General features: G+C 36.2%; 5 protein-coding genes and 2 non-coding genes across 7 annotated transcripts; 6 read left to right on the forward strand and 1 right to left on the reverse strand.

Annotated features, from left to right (window-relative positions):
- The first annotated feature begins 2,382 nt into the window (after positions 1-2,382).
- Positions 2,383-3,048, forward strand: LOC125580956 (protein RALF-like 22). Its single transcript, XM_048746268.1, has one exon. It carries the CDS (start codon positions 2,556-2,558, stop codon positions 2,913-2,915), a length of 360 nt encoding a protein of 119 aa, XP_048602225.1. The 5' UTR covers positions 2,383-2,555; the 3' UTR covers positions 2,916-3,048.
- A 4,231-nt stretch (positions 3,049-7,279) lies between these two features.
- LOC125574798 (REF/SRPP-like protein At3g05500) lies at positions 7,280-8,844 on the forward strand. The gene is made up of 3 exons (XM_048743579.1): positions 7,280-7,473; positions 7,871-8,095; positions 8,185-8,844. The coding sequence occupies exons 1-3, from the start codon at positions 7,435-7,437 to the stop codon at positions 8,659-8,661; spliced, it is 741 nt and encodes a 246-aa protein (XP_048599536.1). The 5' UTR covers positions 7,280-7,434; the 3' UTR covers positions 8,662-8,844.
- A 236-nt stretch (positions 8,845-9,080) lies between these two features.
- On the forward strand, positions 9,081-11,657 carry LOC106382216 (F-actin-capping protein subunit alpha). Its single transcript, XM_048743578.1, has 10 exons — positions 9,081-9,294; positions 9,376-9,491; positions 9,623-9,712; positions 9,802-9,866; positions 10,398-10,559; positions 10,678-10,756; positions 10,869-10,946; positions 11,060-11,134; positions 11,223-11,258; positions 11,359-11,657. Exons 1-10 carry the CDS (start codon positions 9,177-9,179, stop codon positions 11,464-11,466), a joined length of 927 nt encoding a protein of 308 aa, XP_048599535.1. The 5' UTR covers positions 9,081-9,176; the 3' UTR covers positions 11,467-11,657.
- Positions 11,658-11,734: 77 nt separating this feature from the next.
- On the reverse strand, positions 11,735-11,806 carry TRNAE-UUC. Its single transcript has one exon. It is a non-coding gene; the product is annotated as a tRNA-Glu (tRNA).
- Positions 11,807-11,943: 137 nt separating this feature from the next.
- LOC106382218 (sm-like protein LSM4) lies at positions 11,944-13,650 on the forward strand. Its single transcript, XM_048743580.1, has 4 exons — positions 11,944-12,033; positions 12,225-12,324; positions 12,421-12,498; positions 12,930-13,650. Coding segments are annotated over exons 1-4 (246 nt in total). The 5' UTR covers positions 11,944-12,031; the 3' UTR covers positions 12,996-13,650.
- On the forward strand, positions 12,548-12,642 carry LOC125581205. Its single transcript, XR_007318912.1, has one exon. It is a non-coding gene; the product is annotated as a small nucleolar RNA snoR127 (small nucleolar RNA).
- A 306-nt stretch (positions 13,651-13,956) lies between the features above and the next one.
- LOC125579743 (26S proteasome regulatory subunit 6A homolog) lies at positions 13,957-16,245 on the forward strand. Its single transcript, XM_048743577.1, has 9 exons — positions 13,957-14,191; positions 14,445-14,669; positions 14,738-14,929; positions 15,003-15,194; positions 15,294-15,412; positions 15,489-15,576; positions 15,651-15,770; positions 15,840-15,980; positions 16,068-16,245. Exons 1-9 carry the CDS (start codon positions 14,072-14,074, stop codon positions 16,143-16,145), a joined length of 1,275 nt encoding a protein of 424 aa, XP_048599534.1. The 5' UTR covers positions 13,957-14,071; the 3' UTR covers positions 16,146-16,245.
- The last annotated feature ends 210 nt before the right edge of the window (positions 16,246-16,455 follow it).

Consider the following 16,455-nt stretch of genomic DNA (forward strand, 5'->3'; position numbering starts at 1 on the left):
CATCCACCTTCCTTGGGCCTGAACATTGAAAATGAAAATAAAACTTAAAGGAGTTGCTCTGTCTTTACATAGCACATCTAAGTAAACAAAAATGCAGCTGACTAAACTATATATATCTACCAAAAAACATCTCTATACTTTGAACAAAGAAAACAAGAAAAAGTTCCATATACAGTTAGAGACGCATGAGCCCCTAACCCTCCTCAATATTCTACAAACATGTTCCAAAATCCCTAACAATCACAAAGATCATCGATGGTTCTTGTCATATATATACGTTGTGTTAGGTGCTTCATCCATTATAATCAAACTTGATCCCTTTCATGCAACATTTATGGAGTGCATGATGTGTTTTCACTCATGTTTTGTCAGTAATCTATTTGGTTTTCTTTGTAACTTGACATTATCCCAACACACTTTGAAACTCTTAATCTACACATGCTCTTGTTATCTGTCTCATTGCTTTACCTCTAAACACAACAAAGTGTTCATACGTGTGTTTCAATCGCATAACCATATCCTTTTACAATCTTTTAGAAATTCAGAACTTTGGAAACTGGTTACATTCATTATTTCAAAAAAAAAAGAAAGCTCTTTCTTTAGAAAATAAAAAGGTTCTTCAAATTGATAAAAGATGTAGAATATGAAAGATGGTCCCCATAACTTGGATTCTTTGCTCTTCTCGTTTGGTTTCCTTATAATTGGTATCTTATTCGTGATAGCCTCATAGAGAAATGAGCTTTACGTTTTCGTGTTATGTATTCTCTTCTTCGCGCCTTCCATCAATTATTACGTATGATAACTTTTTACCTTAGTGGTATATTTCTCCAAAACAATATAAAAAGATTTGTCGCCTATCTAATCATTACTACATTTTATAAACATCAACTACCATATGATTTATAAGCAATCTATCAAGAAAATACAATCGAATAAACCAAATGTTTAACATCAGAGACTAAACATTACATTATAATGTTGAATGAATATAAATATTTGTTGACGCGGCCAGCTGGTTTTATACTTTGATGAACGCTGTCCTTGGTGACCTGTGATTTGGACCCACCTTGTTCATAACGGTTTCGCCGCACGTTACGCGCTGCCTCTCACACTAACGCCGTGTAGAGGTTGGGGTCGACGTTATTACCTGAAGGAAAGAGTCAAAGAGATAATTGTAATTAAAAAGACAAACTGCCGTTGCTCTCCATTTGAAAAATGAGTTTGGGTATCGGTAAATGTACCGAGAAAGAAATATTATAGCTAGTACTACCCATGCATGAATGGGTATGGTGGTTTGTAAAAAACAGTGACAAAGTTAGGAGAGTGGTTTACATGTCTTCACGTAGGCTTTTCACCCGTAAGACCAAGCTGGATCTTAACCAACCAAATCTATATGCATGCAAGAAACTGAGATAGACACTAAATTTACCTTCTTTTTTTTTTAATTAAAAAACTCCATATGGATCTCTTATCTAAATTTTATGAATCCTTTATGTTACTCAAACTCGAAACACTTTTTTTTTCTAATCAAACTCTCAGTTAAGAAATTAATAAAACTGCATGGCTTATTAACAAAACCATTTATAGATCTCCTACACTTGTTGTGATGACATCAAATGTTTCTTTGGAGTTATCGAGCGTGATAAGATTATATCTACAACTTATTGTACATTTTGCCGAACGATCAAACTAATAAAATGTTTAGTTATGGTTGACATGCATTAATGTAACCTTTTAGGGAAAATCATTATCGGAAAGAGGAGAAAACTTAACGGAACGTTGGACGGATTTTAGATGGCCATCTAACCTGAGCTCATACCATTTCGGCGATAGAGCGATAATTATGAAAAAGACAAACCAATCAACCAGCTCTTGCCTAGAGAATCCCACGGTGTTACCCATTAGTTAAGCAAATGCCATTACCTAAATTTTCGTCTCTTTAAAAAACAAAGGAAATAAAATTGAATTATCGTGATAGTTAACCTAAGACTACATCATGTAACAAAGATTTCGTTTTATGGTGAACAAATATTCAAGACTCAAGTATATGAAGTTGATTTTTTATGGTTGAAAGCATGTTGTTGAATGTCGCAAATTGCAATAGAACCAAATTGCAAATTAAAAAGTTTTAAGTTGAAGCCGTCCTAATTAGTACCTATACACAAGTCACAAGATGTGGGTGCACTAAAACATATCTAAAACTTTCAGAATAACCCAACGAATATTTCAAAGCCTAGAATCATACTGTATGTATTAATACAAATAATATGAGAACAATTGCGTGTAAGTCAATTTCATAATTAATAAACAAAACCAAAAAAGACATGGACAAATGGACAATGGCAATTTCGTTAATGTACCGACAAAGAAGCTCGTTGTAATAAATTTATCACGTTATAAAAGAAGCTAGACACCAATGCCAAACTTGTTGTCTTCACGTAAGTACAGAATCAAGTTCCAAAGAGAGAGAGAAGACAGACAAACAAATCTACAAAGGCGACTAAAGAAATCTGAAAAGTCTCTGACTCAACCAGAAGGTTTGGTCAAAGAAGAAGATGAACTCTCGCGCCATCTACTCCGTCATCGCGCTCCTCGCCATTGTAATCTCATCCGTCGACGCAAGCGGCTTCAGTTTCGGACACTCGCTTGATTTCGTACGGACCGGATCCTCTTCGCTCTTCTCTGGATGCGAAGGATCGATCGCTGAGTGCATCGCCGAGGAAGAGGAAATGGAGTTCGATTCGGATATCAGCAGGCGCATTTTAGCGCAGAAGAAGTACGTTAGCTACGGTGCGATGAGGAAGAACAGTGTGCCTTGCTCACGCCGCGGAGCTTCGTATTACAACTGCCAGCGTGGCGCTCAGGCGAATCCTTACCGCCGTGGATGCAGCACCATCACGAGATGCAGGCGTTGATTGAAGAAGAACATAACTTAAATTCCTATTTTGCCCTTATATGCTTCTTTTTTTTCTTTTTTTTGTTTGTTTATTTCCGGGATATACGGGTTTGATTTACACATTGAAAACAAGTTATTTTTCTGGTTGTTCATATACAGTAAATACATATTTCAGAGTTGCGCAGATTAAAAATAGTTATTAGTCCGATAAGTGATTGAGTTTTGGAATAAAGTTGTATTTATATATCGACCGTATAATTATTAATCAACTATATGAATGGAATGAAAACAGAAAACAATCCCGTATTAGCCGTTGGTGGCATGTTGGCTAATAAGGTGCCGATGGGACACATCACAGCCTAAGCCTAGCACACTTAAACTATAAACATTTTCGATATAATTAGTATCGGTTGATGTTTTGATTTATGAATTTATCTAAAAGCCATTGAATGTTGTATATGCTATAGTTAAATTTATTATATGCTCCCTCTGCTAAATTTGACATACAAATGTCAAGTACTAACAATAAACATTCATAAGAAAATTGATGAATTCGATCGAGATATATGTTGGAGTGTGGTATTGTTTAAGTCATGTTCTAGTTTGAAAAAAAACAAATTTAAAGAGTTATCTATTATTAGGAGATTTTTTTTTACCATATTATTAGGAGATAGTATTTATTTAAGTTCAACAGTACAATCATTTATTGCAGAATGAGATATTTAATTCAGGAGGATATGTTTCAACGGTACAATAATTTATTGCAGGAGGAGATGATATTTCAAAGTATTGTAAATAAAAAAAGAGTATTGTCGCACCAAAAAATACTATTGTAGAGATTTTTTTTAAAAACAAAATTTAAAGGATCATCTATTATTTCTTTTAAATTGAAATATCTCTCTTACAGAAATAACAGTAGTTTTAAAAAAGAAATAATAGATAATCTATTATTAGAAAAAAATTATTTAATATTCAGTTGTTCAAAAAAAAAAATTTATTTGATTTCAACGGTACAATAATTTATTGCAAGAGGAGATATTTATTTGAGTTCAACGGTACAATAATTTATTGAAGGAAGAGATATTTATTTCAACGGTACAATAATTTATCTATAAATAACTCAGGCTTCGTGCAGTTTGATACCACATTTAAACGGATACATCAGCCTCAAGGAGCACAAAGCGATGCCTGATCAGGAGAAAGAGACTCGTGTACAAAATCTATTCCAGGATGGTTGCTTCTACTTGTCAACCAAACAACATTTGGCGTTTCTTCTTCAGGTACTACTACTTGTTTTTTTGGGTTATTACAAACTGGATTGCTCACTATGTTAGTTTGTCTTAACATTCATTGTTCATTATGGTTAAAGTTTCTTTGTTGTGCCATACTTGGTTGTTTTGTATACAGAGCGAGTTCTCATTTTCAAAGATGAGATATAGATAGAATGATCTCGTCCTACTTTTTTTTTTCCAGCGCACGTTACACCTAGTCTCATACCAGCATCAGCAACAGAGTTGGGAAATACACAGCAGTCAGTCTATAACCAAAAAAGCGAAAGAGTCATGCTCCTTCTGTTTCTAATAAAGGTCCCCTTTGTACCGCAAATTTTAATTATTTCATTTCGTGTTGATACCCTTTATTATTTTCAAGTCCCTAACTAAATCTTGTTTTGTGTTTCTTTTCTTTATTTACAGGGGAGGAAAAAGTTTTAACGAGCTGCTAAGTGCTAACTAGTTGACGTTTCAGACATAACCTCTAACAGTGTAGCTAATGATCTTAAATCAAAAGTGGCAAAGTGTTTGTTTACAAGTTCAGACGTGTCAGACGAGGTAATATGTTTTGTTTGCTTTTAACACTTATCACTAAGTATTTCCTAATCAATCTAACTATTATAAAAAATTCTTTTTGTTGTTGTTTGTTTTTTTTTTTGTAGTCAAACAGAATTGTTGTTGTTGTTTGTTTTTTTTTGTTCAAATCGCATTGTTTTTTTTTTGTTTTAATTTTTTGTGTCAACAAATAAAAACGTTTATCTCAACTATTACACTTTACAAGATTTTGGACCCTAGCTTCTTGTTACTTTAGGTTCCAACCATCGTGTAGTCTATCTAACATATACATTGCTATTCTGTATGTACCATGCTATAGTATATTTGTTAAGAATAGTATATTTGAGAAGTTGTGATAATCTTTGTTTCTTTTTATAAATAGCATGGTATATCGTCAAAACAGTTGTTCTAAAATTAAAGTGATGGCAATTTCTAGTTAACCATGATGATTATTACACTCTTTTTTTTTGACAAAATGATGTATACACACTCTTATGGGATGTTGTTTTTATTTGAATACTTTCTTTTGAGTGGTGGTGAAGTGATCGGACGAGTAAAGCTCATATAAAATATGTGTATGTCATGAGTATAGGAGAAGTTCACAATTGGTTGTTACTGTGAAGAGAATGATGGATTCTTTTTTTGAGTGATGAATTTCACATGATTGTCATCATGATCGTTAGAGGTAATATGTTATGTTTGCTTTTAACACTTATAAGAAATTTTGACATACAAATGTCAAGAGTACTAACAATAAACATTCATAAGAAAATTGATGAATTCGATCGAGATATATGTTGAGTGTGGTATTGTTCCTTATATTTAGCATATTGTGTATATCATCTTAAGATTTGGAGAATATCCTTTTAAGGAGCATTGTATGCATATATATATATATGCAAAGCCTATACAATGAATAACAGATAGAACATTATTCACCAATACAAAGTTTGTCTGTTTAGTCATGTTCTAGTCTTTTGTCCAGATTCTACATTAACTATGTGAACAATAACTCACTAACACAACGTATGTGATCGGTGGCCTTTTATTTTATTTGTTTGTTTATTTCCGGGATTGGTTTGATTTACACATTGAAAACTATAGACTATTCATATACAGTAAATACATATTTCAAAGTTGCGCAGATTAAAAATAGGTTTATTAGTCCGATAAAAGTGATTGAGATCTATGCGTAGTTTTGTGTTGTGACAACTTTAGTTTCTTAACACAAACTCACAAAGTAACTATTTCAATTTATTAATATGAGGTTTGGAATAGAGCTATATTAATATGACCTTCTGATTGTGTAAGTAAATGTAAAAAAAATTATAAACTGAAAAAGAATTCCTTTATAGCTGTTAGTGGCTTGTTGGCTAATAAGGTGATGATGGCATACTCATGGGACCATAACAGCCTAGCACGCTTGACTTCAAACATTTTCTTCATATAGTATTATTTTCATGGCTGTGATTATTTATCCCGATATGATTTAATATGCATTTATTTTGATTAATTATAAAGCCATAGAATTTGTATACACTATGGTTGAATTTATTATATGTACCACCTGCTACATTTGATTTGACATACAAAATGTTGAGTACTAACAGTAAAATGTTTTTTTTTTTGAAAAAGGGCATTCAATTTAAAAAGACAAGTTACAAGATGTGATTTGTTAGATCACATAGTTTAAAAAAGTTGGATACATAATGTAAGTAATGAAAGAGCTATTAAACCAAGAAGTTGGTAATAACTCTTTACTTTGACCAAACTAAGAAGGATGTTTGGTAATAATATTCTTTACTTTGACCAAACAGTAAAATGTTTTCATAAGAAAATTGAGGAATTTGATCGAGATATATATGTTGGAATGTTGCATTGTTTGTGTCATGTTCTAATTGTTTGTCCATATTAACGTTTAACAACCACTCACTAACATGCGCATGTGTAATCGGTGTGTTACTGAGCATTTTTTTCAGTAATATTGGCTTCATAATTACCGGATTAAGTTGGTATAATCTACCTTCAAAAGTTCAAATAGGTCACAATTTATACCACTCAGATAATGGGCTCCGTTGTTTCATATAATATGAGCCCATATTTGTCTTATATCTCTAATATAGGCTCCCTTTGTTTCATGCAGACTCGCATCCTCTTCAATAACTTTTTTCTATTATCATTATACAGAAAGATGATGCACTTGTTTTTTTGATGTATCTTGTACATTTGTGGAGAGACCCATCATGGAGAAACCCAATACGATTGTCTAATTTAGAATCCAATATAAATTAATCCAGCGAAGTCACGTGTTTGCATAACTAGTACAGTATCTCCCTGTCTGACACTTCTGGAATCTTCTTCTTTTATTAATTTTTCTTGGAATTACAGGAAAAAATATTTAATTATTTCCTTTTCTTACCTACATACGATTACTTAACCCACAAGTGTCAACGGCCCATAGTTAAGAAACCGACCCAATCGAAACACACGCTCGCACGCGTAATCTACAACCCCTCACACGTGCCAAAACCGTTGCTATAAATAAGCAACTCTAGGTTAAGCTCTTATTCCTCATCACCATCCATCACATCGTTTTCTTCGTCGAAAATCAATTTAAAAAGCAAAAAAAAAAAGAAGGAAGAATCGTCTTCTTCTCTTCAAACGAACGCCTTCTCAGATATCCTCTTTGCACACCCGATTAGCCCAGCGATCATGGCTCAAACCGATCTCAATCAGCCGAAACTCGATATGGTAATCATCCTCATCTCAATTCCGCGAGCTAGATCGATTTTTGGCCTCGAATCTTTGGTTTCTTGATTGTTGGTGGCTATTGAGATACATGAGCTTGCATGTATGATTGTGGATCTGATTAACACTAATCAGTGCAATTAGCATAGGATTAGATAATAATCTCTATTGATGTTTATAGATTATAGTATGATGTTTGCTGTACAGATCGTAATTTATATTTAATGAGCTTGTGTAGAAGATTAAGATTAAGATTAAAGAATTAAAGTTTCTCATATAATACACTGTTTATTTTAGGGATCATAGTTCAGAAGATTAACGAATTTGAGATTTTTTTTTTTTTTTTTTTTTTTTTGTATTGGCTAATAATTTGCATGTGCCTATTTTTGTAATTTTGCAGACTAAGGAGGAGAAGGAGAGGTTGAAGTATTTGGAGTTTGTGCAAGCCGCTGCTGTTGAAGCAGTGCTTCGCTTTGCTCTCATTTACGCCAAGGCTAAGGACAAGTCTGGTCCTTTGAAGCCAGGTGTTGAATCCGTCGAAGGTGCTGTCAAGACTGTTGTCGGTCCTGTCTACCAGAAGTACCACGACGTACCCGTTGAGGTTCTCAAATACATGGACCAGAAGGTACAACAAGATTCCTCTAGTTCTTGATTTTACACGCTAAGTAGAAGGTTATGTTCGCTGACAATAATAGCGTCTTGGTTATGTTGCAGGTTGACATGTCTGTGAATGAACTTGACCGCCGCGTCCCACCAGTGGTCAAGCAAGTCTCTGCCCACGCCATCTCAGCTGCTCAGATCGCACCCGTCGTGGCACGTGCCTTCGCCTCCGAGGTTCGACGTGCTGGAGTTGTGGAAACCGCCTCCGGGATGGCTAAATCCGTCTACACCAAGTACGAGCCTGCGGCTAAGGAGCTGTACGCGAGCTACGAGCCGAAGGCAGAGCAGTGCGCAGTTTCGGCTTGGAAGAAGCTGAACCAGCTCCCTCTGTTCCCGAGGCTGGCTCAAGTCGCTGTGCCGACGGCCGCTTTCTGCTCTGAGAAGTATAATGATACGGTGGTGAAGGCTGCGGAGAAAGGGTACAGGGTGTCGTCGTACATGCCTTTGGTTCCAACAGAGAGGATCTCGAAGATTTTCTCCGAGGAGAAGGCTGAGACGGCCAAGCCTGTGGAGTTTCATCCACTTGATTGATTTGGAGGGGTTTGGCTTGGGTAGTGTTGTTTGGTTTGATGTGAACCGGATCTTGGTTAGCGAGTTGTCCCTGGTTCTGGTTTTCTTTTGTTTCTTCGTCTTTTTATTTCCATGAATTTTCGTTTTAATAACACAAACTAATGTAAAATCTACGTCGGGATTATTGTAAAAAGCTTTTCTTAATTTTTTTATCCTGTGATTGAACACGTAAAATCGAAAAAATGTGATCAGCACTCGAAAAGCTGAACACGTATGAAGAATATAAACCACTAAAACGACGTCGTATAACCCGAACGACATCGTATAAAGAATAAAACCTTTAAAACCACGCCGTATGAAGAATGTTAAGCACCAAAACGACGCCGTTAGGATTCAAGTCACAAACCAACGGTCGTGATATAATCTCGATCCCACTCAATAAAAGTTTATCAGTGCAATGACGAATATAGCCCCGTCAGTTTATAACCGGCGACGATCGCATCTCCGTCTTCCTTGGCTTAGAGAGATAGAAAGCTATGGCGGACGAAGAAGACGAGTTACCGGAGACGGAACTAAGCTACGATCAGAAGAAGGAAATCGCAAAATGGTTTCTCCTCAACGCTCCAGCTGGCGAAATCAATTACGTCGCCAAAGGTACTCTCACTCATACACATATTTACATTGAAGATTGATACTATGAGGATCATTTTGCTTGATTTTGACATTTTGTTTCAGATTTAAAGGCGGTTTTGAGCGATGAAGAAGTCTACAACGAGGCAGCCATGGAGGCGTTTCCAGTGTACAATAAGTCTCATATGATCTGCCTTGAAATGCCTAATAGGGCAGGTGATGTGAGTTATCTTCTTAATCTGAGTTGAATTGCACTGTGACTTCTGGCTCTCTTCTAGTTTACTGGATTAAGGTTAATCCTGAATGCTTATCAGCTGCGAGATTTAGTGCATTTTTGTTGTTGTTGCCTCAGGTGATTGTTTCATCTTACAGTGAAATTACTGAGAATGAGTACCTTGATCCAAGAACTGCTCAGGTTGCCATTGTTGATCACGTTAAACAGGTTCTCTTACTGATTGTACTTATGCTGAGTTATAGCGTGCTGTGATTTGTGAATGTAATACTTATCTTGCATCTATTTTCTGTGGCTAGATTTGTACGAAAGTACGACCTGCTGACGATGAAGAACTTGCATCTTCGTATATTGAGGAATTCAGGTATGGTTTTACACCTAGCTGGAGGATCTAGGATTAGAGTATTAATTTAAAGAGGTTATACTGTAGTTTTACTCATAACATTCATCAATACTCATAATATTCTTAGAATATATATGTAACAAAAACACACAAATATACAAACACAAAAAAATTGTATTACATTTTTATTATCATGTGAAAGATAATTGTAAAAAGAAAACTTAAAAAAAAAAATATTAACATAATCGAGAATCATGAAAAAATCATAGGTTGATCTTAGAAAACTTTAAACAGAAAAAAGAAGACAAATTCAAAACATCAAGAAAAACATATGGAAATCTATGTTAATCAATAATAAGCAATGACAATTTATACAATACATATAGCAAGAATTCATCAAATCTACTTAACTCTTAAAAATCTTTTAACTTTTAAAATTTTTAGACTCCACACAAATTCTATTTCCAATAGGCTCCTCTAAGTTCTTATGGCAGCAGAGGAAAACATTACACGCACTTTGTAATGTTGAAAATGTTGTTTTGTCCATTACAGATGTGCTCTTGACGCTGAAATTCAGAGATACGTTAGTGAATCTTACCCGAAAGGTGTGTCTGTCGTTAACTGTGTGAAAGGGAAAGATGCTGATGGTCCAGGGACGAACTTTGAGTTCGTCGTTATAATTACTGCTAGGAAGCTCAGTCCCCAAAACTTTTGGTGTGTACAAAATGACCTTTTCCTTCTTATTGTTAATAATCTTAACATAAAATATGGTTTCTGCTATATTCCATTGTTAAGAAAGAACAATCAATTTGAAAAGACAATTTTTGTGCAGTAATGGAAGTTGGAGATCTGTATGGAACATTGATTTTCAAGATGAATCTCAGGTGCTTGACATAAAAGGGAAATTGCAGGTAACATTTGCCACTCACTTATTTCTCTCTCTAAGTTGGATGTGACTTAATCAAAGCCAACGGAAGATCAATAAGCGTTTTCTAAAAAATTCTATCATATCTTTCTCTTCAGGTAGGAGCCCATTATTTCGAAGAGGGAAATGTTGAGTTAGATGCAAAGAAGGAGTTCCAAGATTCGACAATATTTCAGGTATACCACATACAATAATCTCACAAGAAGTCAATGCTAGCATGTACTATACCATGTGTAATGTAGGCCTTGATACTAAACTTGCAGTTGAATTCTTGTTTACATTTTTTCAGTCTGCGGATGACTGCGCGATTGCCATAGCCAATATCATCAGGCACCATGAGACAGAGTACCTAGCTGCTCTAGAGGTCTCCAAATTGCTACTCATTATTTTTAATCTCCTTCTTTTACCATTGTTTCTTGTGTTGCTAATCTTGCTTCCGACCCAATCATTAGGTGGCGTATTCTAAACTACCGGATAACACTTTCAAGGTAACTATTCCAATGGCTGCAACTTAAATCTAGAAACTCCTAATGTTTGGATCCTGGAGGTGTGTCTTTACTTATCCATCTGGTTATGGGATATTTACAGGATCTGAGGAGGAAACTACCAGTGACAAGAACTCTGTTCCCATGGCAGAACACTTTACAGTTCAGCCTAACCAGAGAGGTAGAGAAAGAACTTGGACTTGGCAAGTGAGACTAAATTATCAAATCTCAGCCTCCTCTGTTTCCATTTTGTTACCAAGTTTCTGTGATTCCATTATGTAAGTTAAGTATAATCCTTACTGTTTCTGGTGCGAGTGTATTTCTTCCTTCCTTTGAAGTAATGTAATGTACAAACCTCATGCAAGTGTTGAATCATTGGAAAAAAAATCCGTTTGACAATAATTTAGTTCACTTAGTTCCTAACCGCTGGACTACACAAGTGCTGATAAATTTTTGGGTTTTAGAAAAGTGCAAAAAAGCTCCGATGCCGGGAATCGAACCCGGGTCTCCTGGGTGAAAGCCAGATATCCTAACCGCTGGACGACATCGGAATTGTTGAAAGGTTAGAAACAACATTCAAACATAACAATTTGTATTTTATTTTAAACAGATCACAAACTTCATAATTCGAAAAGATGGTAAAGTGCTCGAATGATTTATTTGTTTTCTCATATTTTCTGTATAAATTGCTAACTTTTTTTGGTAAAATAAATTGCTAACTTCTCTTGTGGTTCCAGCTTCCTCTCTCACTTCTCAAGACTGCTCAAGGGCATCCCATGCTAAGAGATCTTTATTGCAATGAATCTGTTTACTGAATTAGCATTACACTGTTAAAAAGTATACAAGTGGAATCGTTATAATTTTTCTGGGAGCCTGCTATGTCTGTGTCATGAGTTTAGTCTATATGTATATTCATTGATTAGACATTCTTATGGGTTTTTGTTCTTCCTTGTTGTTGGGTTTGGTAAAGCTTGTGGAGCTGAAGAATGGGGAGACGTATAATGGGCACTTGGTGAATTGTGATACTTGGATGAATATTCATCTCCGTGAAGTCATCTGTACTTCAAAGGTTCTCTACTGCTCTCTTCCATGTCCAATATATTATAATTTGTTTTCATACCGTTATGATTCACACTCAAAAAGATGCTGGCACTTTTCTGTGTAGGATGGAGATAGGTTTTGGCGAATGCCTGAATGCTATATCCGTGGCAACACTATCAAGTACCTCCGTGTTCCAGATGAGGTATTTATGTAGATGTTACTTTATTTATCTAGTTCTTTAGTGGTACTCTCTTGAGTGATGATTCTTAGCCAAAATCAGATATGTGCTCCAAGAGGCACTTGACTGGGGTTCTTGAGTTGAGTGACCATAATGATTTCTCCTGGAACCCTAATAGAAAACAATGTGCCTCTTGTTGTAGCGTGTCTTGGCCAGAATATCGATACACTTTCTTTAGACCTTTCTGTGTCAATGTGTCATGCACCTAAAGTGATCAGTCGTATAACATGGAATATTCATTTCCTTCCGACCTTTATATCTGGAACTTGTTATTCTAGGTGTCTCTATTTTTGTGCGTTTTGAATTTTGAGAATCTGGATCACTTATCCTGCATGCATTTAGCAGGTGCTTCGACATAGATTGAGCTAACCTACTTTGTTTGCTTCACTCTTCAGGTGATTGATAAAGTACAGGAAGAGAAGACCCGCACTGGTATAGTTTTCTTATATCTTTATAATTAAATAGACATCCCATGTGCCTTTTGTTAGTTGACGTCTTGAAATGTTAACTCTTAAACCAGAATGACTGATTTTAGACTTGCCAAAGACACTTATGAGCCTTTAATTGCACTGATAAATGATATCCTTTTGTATAAGTATCCACAGCCTTTTCTTCTGATCAGTCCATGGGATTATTTTGAAGAGCACCCTCTTATCGAGTCATGTTAAAATCTTGGTCGTTTGTCTTTATAAATTATATGAGGTTCAGGGACTATACATAAACAAGGGGAATATGGATTTTGTATGTTTTTGGAAAGTCTGTTTCTGAAGCAAGTTGTTCCGGATAAGTCTCAGCAATTCTTGAATATTTTACAAATAGAAAACCACCAGGGGTTGGGCGAGGAAGAGGAAGGGAAGGTCCAAAGGTTATGGGACGGACGTGCTATGGACGTTGGAGCTGCCAGAGGCCGAGGCCGGGGTGGTTCAATTGGAAAGACCCCAAATCCTAACATTCTTTATCCTTTTCATTGATATACACTCAATAAAGGCTGTGCCGATATAATGTATTTACTATTGTCTTGGTTAACTCTAAACTAAACTTGTATCTTGTTGAAAAAAAAAAACAGTTGGAGGTCGAGGCCGTGGTTGATATAATTTTTTAGATGTCTCTACCGGACTGAAGCTGCCGAGAACTTACCTCCATATAGCTTCTTTGGGGGTTTCTATTTATGTTAAAGGGCTCTTGAGAATGTTTTTCGATTCTCTCTAGCTTCTTTTCTAAGAGTTGGAAATATTTGAATTTTATTTGAACTTTGTGAAAGATGTAGTGTGTGGTATAAGTAACTCAAGAGATTAATGAATGAATCACTTGATTTTAAGAAGCAAATATCAGGGAAAGGAAAACGTTCTGCGTTCTGCGTTGGAGGGTACGAAAGACTCTAGTTCATTCGGAGGTTCTTGCTATATTCATTTCTTTGAGGACAAGCTAAATAAAATGTAAATATTTATTTATTTTAATCTCGTCTTCTCCCCTTTTGCTCTCACAGTCGCTCTTTTCTTCCCGGCGATCTCTATCTCCCTCCGATTAGGCTATCGACATGGCAACTCCGATGGTAGAAGACACGTCAAGCTTCGAAGAGGATCAGCTCGCTTCCATGTCCACCGAAGATATCGTCAGAGCTACTCGCCTCCTCGAGAACGAGATTCGAATCCTCAAGGTTCCCCACCCAATAACTCTCCTGATCTCCCTTTAGCTTCTATCGCTTCCTCGTAACTACACGATTGATCCTTAATACATAATTTTGGATTCATCAATTGCTTAAAAAATTCGAATTAGATCTTTGCTGGTATCTAATTTAGGGTTTGAGTTCATTGTAATCTCAAAGTTTGGATTTTTAACACAGTAGTAGTATAGTATGATGGTGTTGAAGTTGCTGATCTTTGTGTGTTTTTCTTTAATGATGGATACAGGAAGACGCACAAAGAACAAATCTTGAATGCGATTCTTACAAGGAGAAGATTAAAGAGAATCAGGAGAAGATTAAACTCAACAAGCAGCTTCCTTACTTGGTTGGCAACATTGTTGAGATATTGGAGATGAATCCGGAAGATGATGCTGAAGAAGACGGTGCTAATATTGATCTTGACTCTCAACGGAAAGGAAAGTGTGTTGTCTTGAAAACCTCTACACGACAGGTGAGACTTCTTCCATATCCTTTTTTTAATTTTACATTTCATTTCTGAGATACCCCTTTTGAGTGCAGACTATCTTTCTACCAGTTGTTGGTCTTGTGGACCCCGATAGCTTGAAGCCTGGGGACTTGGTTGGGGTAAATAAAGACAGTTATCTCATTTTGGATACCTTGCCATCAGAGTATGACTCAAGAGTTAAAGCGATGGAGGTTGATGAGAAACCTACCGAAGATTACAATGACATTGGAGGACTGGAGAAGCAGGTTTGTTTAGCGTATTGACTTTGTTTCAGTGTGTTGCTGTATTGAATCTGATATGAGTTTGTTTCCGAAACAGATCCAAGAGCTTGTAGAAGCAATTGTGCTTCCCATGACGCACAAGGAGCGTTTCGAGAAGCTTGGTGTTCGTCCACCGAAGGGAGTGCTCTTGTATGGTCCTCCAGGGACTGGTAAAACTCTAATGGCTCGTGCCTGTGCAGCACAGACCAATGCCACCTTCCTAAAATTGGCAGGTCCTCAGTTGGTCCAGGTATATATGAATGTTATATAGTGAGTGAGCTTGTGCATCCACAAGAGTTTTAGGATTCTTTGTAATGATTGTTTGTATGTTGTATCTGACTGTGTGCAGATGTTTATTGGAGACGGAGCAAAACTTGTTCGTGATGCCTTTCAACTAGCAAAAGAGAAAGCTCCGTGTATCATCTTTATAGATGAGATCGATGCAATTGGTACAAAGCGTTTTGACAGGTAACTGATTTCGATTCTCTATATATGCAACTTTCTTCAGCAGCTCATTAACTACATTCTTTGGCTGAAAGTGCAGTGAAGTAAGCGGAGACAGGGAAGTGCAGAGGACTATGTTGGAGCTGCTCAATCAGCTTGATGGATTCAGTAGCGATGAGCGTATTAAGGTGAGAGTCTCTCTCTCTATCTGTATATCGACCCACAAAGAAATAGTGATAATCAAACCTCTCAAATGTTTCAGGTGATTGCTGCCACTAACCGAGCAGATATTCTGGACCCGGCACTTATGCGTTCTGGTCGACTAGACAGGAAGATTGAGTTCCCACATCCAACAGAAGAAGCAAGAGCCAGAATCTTACAGGTTTGTTTCTCCCGTGGTAGTTTATAAAGCTCAACATAACTCAACTAACACCAAACTGAATGAAATCAGATTCACTCGAGGAAGATGAATGTCCACCCAGACGTCAACTTTGAGGAGCTTGCGAGATCAACAGATGATTTCAATGGTGCTCAACTGAAAGCAGTATGTGTAGAGGCTGGTATGTTAGCTCTTCGTCGTGATGCCACAGAGGTAATAATAAGATACAAGACTCTAGTTACGTTATGATTGAAGTTTAGTCTGGTTTTTAGAACATTGGGTTCACTCTCGTGTTCTCAGGTGAACCATGAGGACTTCAATGAAGGTATCATCCAAGTCCAGGCCAAGAAGAAAGCAAGCTTGAACTACTACGCCTAATCTCTCTTTGCCTTGTATCTTTCAACTAATTTTACATTCGGATTTGGATATTTTCATATTTTCGTGAATCTTTTATCGAAATATATTTTAGTTGTGTTCATCTTCTTTTTCTTCTGATAAAAGCAGAACTTAAATTTTTAAATGATCTACTCACATTTACTCTCTGAGAATTGTGTTTGTGAGAAATTTCATAAAAGTGTAGTCTTCTAACACTAAAAGAAGTTGCATTAAGTCGTAAAATCTATAAGTAGTATGATCTCTCAATATTTATCCATTCAAAAATATTGTAGCTCTGAAGAGGAAAAATAAT

The sequence above is a fragment of the Brassica napus genome, chromosome C1 (assembly GCF_020379485.1).
Source record: "Brassica napus cultivar Da-Ae chromosome C1, Da-Ae, whole genome shotgun sequence".
In the NCBI taxonomy this organism is placed as follows: Eukaryota; Viridiplantae; Streptophyta; class Magnoliopsida; order Brassicales; family Brassicaceae; genus Brassica; species Brassica napus.

Coding starts and splice junctions, on each gene's coding strand:
- LOC125580956 (XM_048746268.1), top strand. CDS start 2,556: ATGAACTCTCGCGCCATCTACTCCGTCATCGCGCTCCTCGCCATTGTA.
- LOC125574798 (XM_048743579.1), top strand. CDS start 7,435: ATGGCTCAAACCGATCTCAATCAGCCGAAACTCGATATG. Junction 7,474..7,870: donor ATCAGCCGAAACTCGATATG/GTAATCATCCTC, acceptor GTAATTTTGCAG/ACTAAGGAGGAGAAGGAGAG. Junction 8,096..8,184: donor TCAAATACATGGACCAGAAG/GTACAACAAGAT, acceptor GTTATGTTGCAG/GTTGACATGTCTGTGAATGA.
- LOC106382216 (XM_048743578.1), top strand. CDS start 9,177: ATGGCGGACGAAGAAGACGAGTTACCGGAGACGGAACTAAGCTACGAT. Junction 9,867..10,397: donor TCGTATATTGAGGAATTCAG/GTATGGTTTTAC, acceptor TGTCCATTACAG/ATGTGCTCTTGACGCTGAAA. Junction 10,757..10,868: donor ACATAAAAGGGAAATTGCAG/GTAACATTTGCC, acceptor CTTTCTCTTCAG/GTAGGAGCCCATTATTTCGA.
- LOC106382218 (XM_048743580.1), top strand. Junction 12,325..12,420: donor AAGTCATCTGTACTTCAAAG/GTTCTCTACTGC, acceptor TTTTCTGTGTAG/GATGGAGATAGGTTTTGGCG. Junction 12,499..12,929: donor ACCTCCGTGTTCCAGATGAG/GTATTTATGTAG, acceptor TTCACTCTTCAG/GTGATTGATAAAGTACAGGA.
- LOC125579743 (XM_048743577.1), top strand. CDS start 14,072: ATGGCAACTCCGATGGTAGAAGACACGTCAAGCTTCGAAGAGGATCAG. Junction 14,930..15,002: donor TTGGAGGACTGGAGAAGCAG/GTTTGTTTAGCG, acceptor TTTCCGAAACAG/ATCCAAGAGCTTGTAGAAGC. Junction 15,981..16,067: donor TTCGTCGTGATGCCACAGAG/GTAATAATAAGA, acceptor TCGTGTTCTCAG/GTGAACCATGAGGACTTCAA.